The 13,699-nt window shown below is 40.3% G+C and overlaps 1 protein-coding gene across 2 annotated transcripts in view; it reads right to left on the minus strand.

Moving 5' to 3' along the window:
- Window positions 1–13,699, minus strand: part of gpr158a (G protein-coupled receptor 158a) — a 97,977-nt gene that overhangs the window by 8,237 nt on the left and 76,041 nt on the right. The window contains exons 6-11 of one of the 2 annotated variants that reach the window (XM_022193899.2): window positions 10,988–11,097; window positions 9,114–9,352; window positions 6,521–6,659; window positions 1,555–1,660; window positions 417–563; window positions 232–315 (exon numbers count right to left, since the gene is read on the minus strand). In XM_022193899.2, the coding sequence (XP_022049591.2) occupies window positions 232–315; window positions 417–563; window positions 1,555–1,660; window positions 6,521–6,659; window positions 9,114–9,352; window positions 10,988–11,097 (825 nt within the window). The remainder of the gene's footprint in view (window positions 1–231; window positions 316–416; window positions 564–1,554; window positions 1,661–6,520; window positions 6,660–9,113; window positions 9,353–10,987; window positions 11,098–13,699) is intronic. The other variant, XM_022193900.2, reaches the window with a different exon arrangement.

The raw sequence follows: 13,699 nt of genomic DNA on the forward strand, positions 1-13,699 counted from the left end.
TGCGTGCTGGAAAAAAAAAAGCAAAGACAGGACAGTCTTGGACATTGTTAGGTCTGAAACAGCCTCTAAGCTCAGGTCCTGAATTAGTTGGATTTCCATCTGCATCTCCATCCGAGACAATGAATGCACCACCATAATACCACTTCCTCTACATGATAGGCTTGAGGTACCCAAATCTTTTGGTAGAGAGACTTCTTCAGCTCTAACAGACAAACAGAAATCGCGGCTCACGTTGGTACGTTTTTCCCAAAGACTGTCGCAAGATCTTACGCCACAGCCATTAATAGAACTGAGATGGCCCATTTCGTCTGGTGTCTGCAATAAAAAACTGCCATGGCTCAGTATTTTTGGAGGATTCAAACGTATCACCAGGTTATGCAATGGAACAGGAATGAGTACGTGGAAAGACGGCCCACCCGAATGTCCTCGGGGTCCAGGCTGTGCTCGCTCCATGCCGATGTTATGCTGCTGTTGAGGTACGACCCAGAACGACCCATGTCCAGCTCGTCCTCGTACGCCTCGGAGGCAATGTCGTCTCTCATATGGGTACCAGCAAACAGGAACTGGTGGAGGGGCATAAAACTGGTCAAAAGTGGATCTTTCAGATAATTCAATTCATCAGCATGAAAAAATTAGCTTATTTAAATCTGATGACACAACATATCTCACAATGGCATTTTACAGCTTATCTCAATGTGTCAGTTTCTTTCCTTCATACTTTCTGACTTCCCCAAATCTGTCATTGCTGTTTGACCCAATTTGGTTCCTACTAAAAATATTTAAAAACAAGTCACAATACACACACTGGCTTGAATGTTTGTTTTTTTAAGTGCATACGCTTTTCTTAAGTACTAGGACTAATCAAAAGGAAGGAAATTGTGAATTTGTCAGTTCATTTGGTGCATTATGGAAGCATATTTGAAATGTGATGCCAAAAATTGTATTAAAGATTTGCATGAAAATTAACATAAAATTCTAGAAATATATTTGAGCTGTACTTAAAGCATTGTTTTGCGCATATTTCCTTTTATTTCTATGTTTTTGTGATGGCAAATTTTTTTTTTTTGCAGATTACAAACAACTTAAGTTGCACTTTGTTCCTTTTAAACTAGCCTTTTAATTTCTGTAAAAGTGCGAAATTTTGATTTGCTACTCATTGAGCACTGTGCTTCTGACCTTTTAAACAAAAAGAAGGAAAAGTCTGATAATTTAGGCAGCACAAATACATAAGATGTCAAAATGGGAAACTTCAAGTGGACTTTTATTTAAAATGTTATTAATTTGACAGAAATCAAATGATTTAGGTAAATGTACCATAAACTGGTGGCATTAATTTTATTTGTAAATGTCATCTGCATAAATTTAATTTAACTGCATGTTACCAATTGAAGTAATTACTTGAAGATGATCCAACAATTCTCTTTTATTAGTGTAGGGCAGCATTGCTTTGCATTGTTTAGTTACAGGACAGACCCCATTAGCAAAAGGAAAAGAAGCTAATCAACATTTCCTTATGCATAAATCAACATTTAGTACAAAAATTGTGCTGTTTACCTTGGGAATAAGTAGTAGACCCAACGTAACTGTTACAGTCAGGTGAGTGTGGGTGAAGAACAGCAGCAGCATCCAGTCTGGATGAAGCTCAGGGGCGAGAGTGAACCTGAGAGGATGAAAGTAAAGAAACAAACAGCAGATAGAGAAAAGAGGAAACTGAATCCACAGAGAGCGAAGACGCAAGCAGATGTTAAGCTGGTGAAGCTGCTCAACCTCAATATGTATACTGAGAAATACTGTAGTATTTCAACACATCGTGCACATCTTTATGAGAAATAATGATAAAATTCAAAATGCACATTCAGTAACTGCAGTGAGGTAGGACTAAACTATGCTGTGATGCACACTGTTCTGTCTGCAAAGAAACATTTAGATACTGATGGAGCCTGGAGAGACAGAGAAAGGCAGCCAAAGTAGATTTATACACTGTCTGTCTAGTCACCAATTCCACTGCTTCATATAATGTTCCACTTGGGTGATCCTTTTGCCAGCAAGGACGCAATATTTTCCTCATTCTTTTGACTGGATTCACAATGAAAGGCGAGTGACCTTGATCTGGTCGCAAGATTCGGTCTATTTATACATCAGACAGCAATACGCTCGGCTGGCTGTGGCGCAGCAGTCGGCGGAAAATGTGATAATTACTGTCAGAAACAATAGTGGTGCGAGGAGTAGCACCAGCCTTTTATTTAAAATGAACTAACAGGCTTTCAGCACAGTGAGACCCCGTGCGCGCTAAGGATATGAAGGCATGTCCTGTCAGATGCTAATTCAACCACCGGAGAGCCTCCATGCAAGCAAATGTCATCTAGCAGGCTCATTACGTTGTTGAAGTTGGCAAATGGCTAATTAACGAACAGTTACTGTGGTAATAGCTCAGAGGCACGAATGAAGGCAAAGGTCCAGCATATGAAATGTCCCAAAGCTTTGAAGTCTTCCCTCCTTCATGTTTTGTGAGGGGTTTCTGTGCAGATGAGGATTTAATAACCCTGGCATGCTGTCTCCTCTCAGCCTGCAGCGTCACACTGAAACACTCCGCATCATTCACGACCACAAGACTCCCAGCTATTTCATTCCCTTCTTTTTCTCTCAGCATCCCATTCACACCTGGACCCGACTGACGCCTGATGACTATCTCTGGCCGACGCGGAAGTCTGAGCTTCAACTGGTCACTGTGGGATCAAATAGGGGCTTCTGGAAGTAGCACAAATAGATGCTGGATGCCTCTAACAAGCCCCAAAGTACACTGTGGCCCCAGGTGGCAGCCAGTCAAGAATCAACCCGCCACACCAGGCAACTGTCCAATTTATTAGGGGTCTCGTCTGGCCGTTTTCTGCAGAGAAAAGCCGCACAACAAGCCTTAAGAGGCCCATTTACAGAGCTGGCAGAGCAATCACAAGGAGCCAGATGTTCAAAAAAATCCATTCAAACTGTTAAAAAGTCACGTTCCTTCCAAGAAACTACAGATGATACAAAATTTATCAGTAATGGATGTTAATTTATAACTAAAATATAGCTGCCAATAATTTCAGCTATTTATGCTGTCTTGGAAAAAAAACCATAAATCATTCTGACATGGTTCATTAGGAAATAATGAGATGGAGCTGAGCTCTCAATTAGGGGGACTCCAGCTAGGAATGGCTGTGGCGATGTCAGCTGAAATGTCTCATTTATAAACTGCATGCTGCAGCTATTTGACATGTGGCCTGGAGGGAGAGGGACGATATTCACTACAATAAAAAAAAAAAAACGACTCCCAGATGAACAGAGAGGTTGAGCTTCATGCTTTACATGTGATGGAAATGAGACAATCTAGTGGAGGACATAAAACAACATAAAATGATAGTAGATATGCAGGTGGAAAATGTGGGACCATTTGGGAATGTGACAACATATGCAGGTTGAATATGACATATTTGTTCGAAATTATGTTTGTTTTTCCCCCTTAAAACTCCAAATGGATGGAGTTGCACCATTCAGATAGCGTTCCCTGCGACTGTCAAAGCTTAAAGGTTCAGGTCAGACATCTATCTATACAGATTTGTTCTCATTTCTGCAAAGGTCTTGAAACATCTGTCTCTGAGATTTCCGATTTACAATGGAGGTCAATGGAATTTAATTTATGGGGCGCACGGAAAGATTATGAATTGTTTGTGGATTATCCTGTGTAAAAACGCATTGCTGTTCGTGTTTTGGTGAACATTCAAGTCAAAATGATAATAAAAAACGTATTAATAGAGTTTTGAGTTGCAAAACAAAGACCAACGACATAAACAGTACAGGTTTAGGTGACAATAGTGATCACTTGGTGCTGGTAAGGACTGGTTTTCCACATAACCAATTCATCACTGCCAAATATTATGACATTTCTGACATTTTTCTCTTGAAAAGTTGAATTTAGAACACTATAGAGCGTGTTGACCAATGTTCAGTCAGCTCACTGACCTTAAAAATCCCCTAATCTTCTCATATAACTTTCCAACTTATGCCAATCTCACAATATGTTTAAGAAAATGTTTCTTTACTTTGTAGCAAGAGCGCACATACAGCAAAATGGTAATTTCTGACCCACATAGCTGTAGAATCCATACGTGCTGCTTGCTGTTTTTACTGTAGGAGTCCAAAATACAAAATGCATCCAAGCTTTTGGTAATATTTCAGAAAGGGGATGAATGTTGAGAGGTGAGGAGCTGCATATTTGTGTTTTACGTTAGCAATTTAAAGGCAATCTGTGTTTTCAACATTTGCTGAGTCATTGTACAAAACAAAGAGGGTAATCAGCGTTCCACCCAATGAAGACTGAGAGCCTCTACAACAGTGAAGGACATTTGACTTAATACTGTGCTCTGGAATAAAGGAAAAAACACCAACAACACATCCTGTGTGTCAGTATTGGACTAAACTTTGGAGACATTTATCTTGGAGCCATTTTGTTGTAACTTTTAAAGTTAGCACCACAAACAAAAGTTCATTAACCTTCAGAAAGAATCTCAAAGTGCGGGCAAATGAAACCAAAATTATCTGCATGCTGTTAAGTAACAAGAGCAGCGAGCCGCAAACTTTTGGGCTTCTGACCTTTTCGTCTAACAATAGAAGAATCACTCTCTGTCTGTTTGCGAGTCTCTGTGAGACTTTTCTTGGCTTTTCTTGACAACCATTCATCTGATCTGCTTCACATTTGGTGAATGCGTTGCCAAGAACCCAAGAAAGTGCAGTGCTAAGTGTTTCTGTCAAATTTAAAGTGCATAAGAGTGGAAACATAACACAAACAGTGCCACACTGCCGTTGCCTGGGGACCAGACAGCCTTTATATTGTGTACTACAAATACACATAAAGTCAGTCTGGAACTGCTCCATTGAACCAAATCTAGCCCAGAGGCGGGACTACCGATCACAGCTTGAATTGGAGAGAGCCAATCAGCGTAACACATGTGTGACGCAATCACTAAGCGACCTAACAATTGCCTTTCCGCCATGATGTTTTGTAGTTTTAACAGCTTCCTTCGCCGTACAGGGGTCCTGAGGAAAATCTAAGCTCTCCCTTTCAACAGTGGAGGGCAGCATTACACATTCTATCGTACAGCCTGCCGGAATTAAAAATACATCCTTTTAAAAAAGAAAAGCTTTAAGAGCTGCTTCTTGTTGAGGTTTTAAGGACAAATTCAGCCCGTGCAAAACAGAGGAAAGCGCACGAGAGAAACCTCGCTCTGTTGCGGTCGCATCGTTAACTCCCGCCTCTGGTGCTCTGATTGGTTCAGTCTGATCTGCTCGGAGCGTGAAAACCTGTCAAAATGTGTCAATGGAGGAGGGCTAGACCGTATTCCAGAATATCCCTTATAACGGGAATACAGTCTAGCTAAGCTAGGCTAACACTGCCGATGCAACCTCCATTGTGTAAGTTTGCCATTTTGTTACCCCAAACTTGAACTGCATGCAAACTTTTTCCTGCCATATGTGAAGCTGCGTTTCTGTGAGAACAATCTGCTGCCTGGGTACTGCTCGAGTGCAAAGAAATGTCTATATGAGATGCCTTGTCATCTGTTGTCACCATATTAAACTGGAGTGCTTTCCTTGCTGTAAAGCCTTGAAGACATGCAGTGCTTTACAAAAAGAAAGCAAAGATTAGCAAGGAATCTCAAAAACAAGCAAAGTAAACTGTCTAGCAGAAATATAGACAGCACTGCACTAAAGCTAGATGATAGAAACATTTATTTTTCTTACAGTTTTCTCTGAACTCCTAAAACTCAATTATTTTGAAATCTAATTTATTTTCAAAAAGGGACCAAAACTACACCATTTATCATAGCCAGTAACTGTAAAAATAGGAAAATGTATTTGATTTTCAGCATTTTTTAATGGTTAATGAACAAATTCTGTTATGTGCAGTTTCATTGGGAAAATTAATCAAATCACTATCACTTATTTCACATGTCTCATTAAAAAAATGCCAAAAGTGAAGTGTTTGCACCAGACTCATTAAAAAAAATTAAATAAAACTGTCTGGATGTGAAACGAGAAGATAAAACCAACGGTAACAAGACAAAAATTCCAGGACTATTCGGTTGAACTGCAGGCAGTGTTTACACAGAGCAGTGATTAGACAAGAATGCAGCCAAATTAAAAATGTAAATCATATGTAGAGCCACAGTTATTTGTTTTCCACTATTGTTAACATTATAGGGCACTGAAGAAATGTTGTACGTGGTCATTTGATGTTTTTTTAAATTGCTGTAAATATTATATCTTTAACATACTGCAGAGAAGACATTTTTGAGTTCTTTCTACTTCTTGCTGCGCCCATAGAGGTGCAGGATTTTATAATGCAGTGAAAAATTATCTCATGGTGAGTCAAAATGGACCAGGAGCTGAAAATGCCCAGAATCTGCTTGGGGGTAGAGAGGGCTAAACATTTAAAGTTATTTATACCCGCTAAGGAAGCTGGCTTACAGTGAGCAGGAGGTGTTACCTGATGACGTAGAATATAGCCGACAGAACGAGCTCGTTGTGAACAGCGATGGCCATGTAGCGAGGCTCGTGGAAGGCCGACGGCACCGTCCTCACGGCGTAGCACAGGTACACCGCCCACAGCAGGAAGAGGAACTCAGCTGTGGGGGCGGGAAAGAAGCAGAAACACAAAGAACACACGGGCGAAGATGTCATTTTTATGCAACACACGGGCTTTACAGAGCAAAACAACAACACGTGCACCCACCAACCGGCCACTTCACAGTTCACCGCACTCATGGAGCCGCCGCAAATGGTTATACAACACAGGTATATGGGAAAATGCCCTGCTCAACAAACTCATCTTTGACAGCTGTGGTTGTACTCTCCGGAAAATGGATGAATCCTCGGTGGCAGCAGTGCGGAATGTTTCCTAGGTATCCAGCTTCTCAGCAGTAAACACACCTGGTGTCGCCTGCTTCAGCCATGAAAACACATCGGGAACAAGTGCAGACTCACTGATCTACCTTGACCTCTCTTAGGCTGATTCTATAATTCGGTTCTTGTTAAGAGAAACCATTTGTTTGGCAGTGCTGTGAGAATATTTTTTACACTGGAAAAAATGCCCCTCTCAAAACAAGAAAAAAATTATTTGAATGAACTTTTACATTGAAATAAGTGAAAAAAAATCTGCCAATGAAACAAGCGAAAAATAGCTTAGTAAGATTTCTTGAAATAAGATATGATATTTAGAATATTGAGATCTTAAAATTAGCTGGGGAAACTTATCTTAAGATATATTTTGGCAGGATTGTCAAGCTTAGGTGTCTTAACCCTGCTGTTGTCCTCATTTACAGCACAAAAAAAATACTGTTCCCATGTCTGAAAAAATCCAAAAATTCAGCAAAAAAATTCCCCAAATTTATAGAAATTTGCAAAATCTTCAGCAAGAAAATTTAATTTAAAAAAATTATTTAAAAAAAACTAATTTGGCAAGAAATAAAATTTTTAAAAATTAAAAAAACATATAAAATTGTAAATATTTTCAAAAAATGAATAAAAATCTTCCAAAAAAATCCTAAAAATATCTAAAGTGATTACATATATATCAGTAAAAGTTCTAATATTTCTTTAAGAACATTAGGAAAAAAAATCTACCAAAACCCAGCGAATTTTGCTGGATTTTGGTAGACTTTTTTGTGAATGTTCTTAAGAAACGTTTTTTTTCCCATTCAATTATTTTTTTCCATCAAAAAATGTTCAACAATATACCAAAAAATGTTGAAAATATGGAATTTTTCACTGTGAAAATATTTTTTTCCATATTTTCAAACTTTAAGACGGATCAATTTGGCTCGCAGGACAAGACGAGGGTAAAACTTATTTTGAGTTTTCTTGCAAAATTCAACTCAAAACAAGAAAATTTCAAGATTGTTTGACTTTAGATATTTAAGATGCATCCCTCCATCTCGCTGAAATGTCACTTGTTAAGTGAATTATCTTCAATCAAGTGGGATGAGAGATTGTGACTAAAAACAAGACAAACAGACTTGGTAAGATTTTGAGTTTTTTAAGTTTATAAACTTGTTTTCTGTGATTACATCTTGACAAAGCAAAGAACAGGAAGGTAGAAGGGAGAATCTTTTTTTCAATTGTTTGCTAGTATTGTTGAACTATTTATTAACCATTACTGAACTAAATATTGTTGCAGCATTGGTGTGATTTTTTTCAAATAGGTGCAAACCAAGCAGCTCTGGTGGGTCAGCGAGAATATCATACCAAAATAATGAAATGTAGAGTACTACATTGTGGATTAAATGAGCATATGATTGTGCTGCTGAAAGTCAAGTTTTGCTGTGCACGCTCAACAATTAATCTTTATTTGTCAGGGGCCCGCCTTTTCTTTACTGGAAGGAGAAAATAAACAAAGCAAAGCAGAATGCATCACAATTAGACCTCTGACTGCGAGCGAATGCAGGTGTGGATTTCTAAATATGAAAGATTTATTGCCTCTCCGTGTAAATTATGACCCGTATTCAGGTGACGTCAGACCCCTGCGTCCTTATTGCCGACCTATTTTTACCTCCTAATAAAGGAAATGAAAATTCCTCCTCGGTATACAGTCTCACAGCATGTGGGTTCTGCTGGGGGTCCGTCTGTTTTCCCAGAAGTCAAAAAGGACCAGAGTTCTCTTACACGAAGCCTGAGTCAGCAGACAGAAACCAGCATGCAGATTTGTTCAATGTGAGACGCTGCTCCCCTCTGAGAATCTTTTGATTCCTCATCTGTCTTCATCTGCTGCTGCTTGCCCTCTACTCCACAAACAACACGGGAAAACAGTGAAAAGTGTTGCACCAGTGGAGAGGATTAATGTCTTCTTTCGGGAAACACTGTCAAACGGAGGCAAACTCACCCAGCTCCATCTCATCACTCACTCCTCCCTCATGTCTTATTCTCTTTCATCCCCCCAATGACATCATGCCAAACAAATTACCTCCTGATTTTATGCAACGAATCCCCGAAATTACCCATAATTTCTCACAACAGTGGGCACAAACTGCGGTGAAATCTATTTGCGGCGCCCTGTGGAGGCAGAGGCCGGTGTCGGTGCTTACCGACGGCCATCATGTAGTCCCAGCGATCCAGCAGGCACATGCTGAACTGCAGGGCGTCGGGGGTGTAGCCCACGTCGATTAGAGCTGACTTCCGGTCCGGGTTCTGACAGACGGCAGATGTCCAAGCCACCAGGAACCAGCACACGATGAGCAGGATGATGCCCAGCAGCCGCAGCACTCGCCAGCTGGTCATGTAGGGGATCCTCTGGGCCGTGCGGGACAGGAACACCTTCAGCACCCTGCAGACGGAAAAACCACACAGTTGTCCCGAAGCTGGCATCATTTTCCACGGTAAAGACGTCATGCACGACAGGGAAATGTCAGCCCTGATTCATCTTGCGCTGCTGCAGATCACTGATAAGAGATCTATAATTTAATCTTTTAGTGTTTCCTCAGCTTGCCTTGAGGGTGTTTGTCTTTATACAGTAGTTCCCACATTTTCCTGAAGTTCCTTCAGCAACCCTCAAACATAAATACCTAAATTTGGGGATTTTTTAAAAAATAAAACTTTTGAGGGAAAATTTTAAGGAATTTTCTTCCTGAAGATTTTTCCCAATTTGTTTTTATAAATTTGGGGGATTTTTTGGCTAAATTTTTAGAATTTTTTCCACACAGGGGAACAATATTTTTGATGCCTGTAAATGATGACAACAGGAGGGTTAAACTTACTATTCTACGATATTATTTTGTGTTGATTAACTGATCATTTACATGTTGTAAAAACAGTTTTGATTTTCTTTAATTTTTTCTCTAGTTTGAACAAGAACAGCTAAAACACAAGTCACATTGACTGCTATAATTTTGGCTTTGTAGCATTTTGATGGCAAAAGCTGCAGGATAACAAATGATATATAAATTATTGCTACAGAATTTTATATTTTTATATCTTGGGGGGACAGAAATTTTACTTTTTTTTACTGGCTTCACTGCCCAGTTTCTGTATCACCTCTAGGTTTTCTTTATTCTCAAATTGGAAGCACTTTTGGTCAACTTTGGTTCCTCCTTTAATGCCCTATAGAAATAGATGTGATCTGACTTGTATTTTCTGACACTTACTTAAGGAACTTTAGGGCGTTTTCTCTCTGGTGTGGCCTCATTCATGCATATAATAAGAGAACCTACAGCCATTTTAATGAAGGCATGTCATTTCTTTTGCGCTCCAAAAAGCACTTTGTACTTACAGCAGCTAAACAGGAACTAAACTCTGCTCCAACACATGACCAGCTGTTGCTATTCTTAGGCTCTGCCCTTCACGCGCATTGATGAAGTGTCCACTGCACTCCCCACTAATGAGCCCCCCATCAAAAATTGATCTGCGCAATATGTTAACTTGCACCTCCGAGGGTTTACTCGGCTCCCGCTCACATTAGCCACATCCTCTTCATCAGTATCTCCATTTGGCCGATTTGACAGATTCACCTGACAAAAAAGGGGCCATAGATTTCAAGAACGTCACTTTAAATACAGCACGACCACCCCCGTCTCATTAACAGGTCAACCCCCCTCCTCGCTGCATCCTCTGGCGGTCCTTCCTCCATTCGTCTCTCGGTTTGCCAGCCATCATTCAGCACTTTGCTATACACAGAGATCATTCAGGGCCACAGTATCCTCTATTTTCTTAATTAATTTAACTTGCCATCTCCCTCCTCCTTTAATGAGGCAGTGAATCCACTCCTAAGCATGTAGCAGCACGGCCCGGTGATGAAGCAGTCGCGAAACATGCTGCCTCGACACTCATAAGGCTCTTACTTTTACAAGGAATTAAGATGTAAGACGCGGCATAATTACACTTAAAGAGGTCAGTGTAATCCGATAGGGCCTTTCCTGTGGTGGATAATGATGCTGGGCCAATGTGTGAGCCGTGTGTGCGATACCTGTACAACTTAAGAGTCAGCGTCCCGTAGACGGTGGCGAAACCCAGCAGTCGAACCCAACGCAGCAGGATGCAGCGGAAAACGCTCGGCTGGAAGTAGAGAATCCCAACCTAAGAAAAGGTTGTGAAAGAGGAAACAAAGAAAAGTAAGAAAAAAACACCCAACTGTGAGTGTTTTCCATCTAAATGATAATGGACCCTCCATCTCTGGGAAATTAAATTCGGAGTCGTGGGAAGTTGCTGCCTCATTGTGCTCTCAGTGGACAGCTCTATAAACAGTGGAGTAATCTTATTTAAACGCCAGTTTGTTCCAGCCGTTCTCTTTTAGCGCTTTGCATGTTCATGAGTGGGTTCATGCAGTTTAGTCATTCAGCTAGCCTGTCATTAGCTCATCTATTTCTGCCATCTTCCTCAAAAACCTGTTCATAAACTTGATCATACAAGTTTTCCCCTTCCTTTGACACCTTTTACCCATCACAGGAAATTTGAAACACGGAAAAATTAACCATCAATGCATTTTCTTGACCTTGGGAACAGAATTTTGACTTGATCGGAGATTCTTTCTTAGCTGATGGAGCTTGTTAACTGTAATGGATGTGTTGACATGCAAGATCAGCAGCTGTTAGAATTGTAGAAGTTTTTTTTGGACCTCTCAGGCAGGAAAATCTTTATCTAACCTTGGAAACAGCAGCTTGATCTGCTGATAAAGACCATGTGATTTGTTTGAAAGGATGAGGACTTTATTGTCAGGCTGTGTTGTCCAAGACCAGGACCAAACTGTGGTACTAAAGTGCTACAGAGGAGCAGATACGAAGCTTTCTATATCTCTATGACTGCTACACAAACTGCTAAAGGTTTTATCATATTTTTCAAAGCGCCTCAAAAAGCTAGTAAGTAGACTTTAACCGTCTGAATCCTAAAACCCACGGGCAGATTTGAAAGGCAAGTTGTCTATAAAGAAAATCGGTAAAATCCCACCATTTATCAGAGGCTGAAACGTAAGAATAGAAAGAATAGTTGCATTTCCAACTTTTCAGCGGTTCTTGAAGTAATCGTGCAATGGACATGTGGTTAGTCAAACCTAATCTTAAAACAACTTCATTCTACAATAAATATGCTAGAAAAATGCAAGTTGTTCACTCTAACCAGATTTTTGTAAAGTCCACACAGGTGTGTTGAAAACACATCCCCGCTCCGATTAAAGCCACCACAAAACTACACAGTACTAATGGCGATTCGATAATTTTAGTCCAGTCATTCCACTTAAACAGAGTCAAACTCACCCAGGAATTATCTCTCAAACTTAACAACTTAAACCTGCAGTTCCTCAGCACGGCGCAGCAAGTCAAGCATAAACTGTCATTTTACATTTCAAAGCCTGAACTCCAACTCGCAGCGCCTCGGCTCAGAAAATCTGTCAAAGAAATCTTCTGTTAATAGGCAGTGAGTGAGCTACCTTCATAACTGTCTTCAACACGTTACCAGAGTTCAGGCGGCGCTTTGATATCCTTGCAAGCATACGAGTAAACAAGCCCTTAATGTGCAATCATTACATAATGCAGCAATTAGGCATGAAAAACACCGACATGCACCCGCATATGAAATCACAGACACAACCCTCAATGGATGAAATTCTAAGAAAGCGAAAAGATGGAAGTTGCTATTCAATTGCATGGGTTTTTGTTCATTTGAAGAAAAAAAAACATTTACTGTAATTATTTTGAGTGGTGCAACTCAGACTGCTACTAATACCGCTTTACTGGGAATATTAAGGTGCTAATGATGGTTTTGTAGTGTGTTTTTCTCAAGGAATTCACCCAAAGATAAAAATTCTAGCTGCATTAGTCATAAAACAAAATGCGACAGCGACATTTTGTAACCATCCTTGGCACAACTCGAGAAAAAAAAAAAACATCTCAGCCTGCTAACATCATAGAAAGCTCGCCCTTGAGACACGGAAGAGGGCGTCCACCCATGTTCGCTACAAAGACCTAGAAACACGCTGAAACGGTGCCCATCCGAGGTGCCAAAAAAACACTGATGGTCTTCCAGAGACGTAGAAAGAAGCCAGAACAAACACACACACACAAAGAGACAGAAACAAACATCTGAGGCAACATAATTATCTGTCCGTTGCAGATGTGCAACGATTTCCCCTGTGGGATTGTTAATGTTAATCGGATTAGCCGAGGCATTAATACGTTCCCTCAGGCAGCGGCGAAGACGCAGGCATGTGGATATTTTTGCTCACTAGGTTTGAGTCAGTTAAGGGACACAGAGGACCCCACGGGAGGCACCGTGGCCCACGTCCTCATCAACCGCTCGCATTACCGAAACTCGGCAACTTGTGACGCAAACAAAGCACAGCTCCAGTTGACTCAGCTTTGCAAAGGGAAGGTGGTGCAAAGGAAACAAGGGACAGAGGAGTGCTGAGGTGTTCATCTTAAACGCATATCCCAAATTTTACTCCTGTTGGGATGGAAAAGCCTCTAAAATTACATTTTAAACCATCACTGGAAACAGAAGCTCACCTTAAACAGAGTTTAAGGCAAATATTTAAACAAGAATGCATGCTATTCTTTTTTTTTTTTTTTTTTTTTTTTACAAAATAAAGAGCAGAGACACATGCAGGAGTTGAGTTGTTAATCTTAAATACATATGGGGTGTTCCATCCTGAATTGTACTCTTGTCAGAATGGGAAAAACCTCCAAAA

The sequence above is a fragment of the Acanthochromis polyacanthus genome, chromosome 20 (genome assembly GCF_021347895.1).
Source record: "Acanthochromis polyacanthus isolate Apoly-LR-REF ecotype Palm Island chromosome 20, KAUST_Apoly_ChrSc, whole genome shotgun sequence".
Classification (NCBI taxonomy): domain Eukaryota; kingdom Metazoa; phylum Chordata; class Actinopteri; family Pomacentridae; genus Acanthochromis; species Acanthochromis polyacanthus.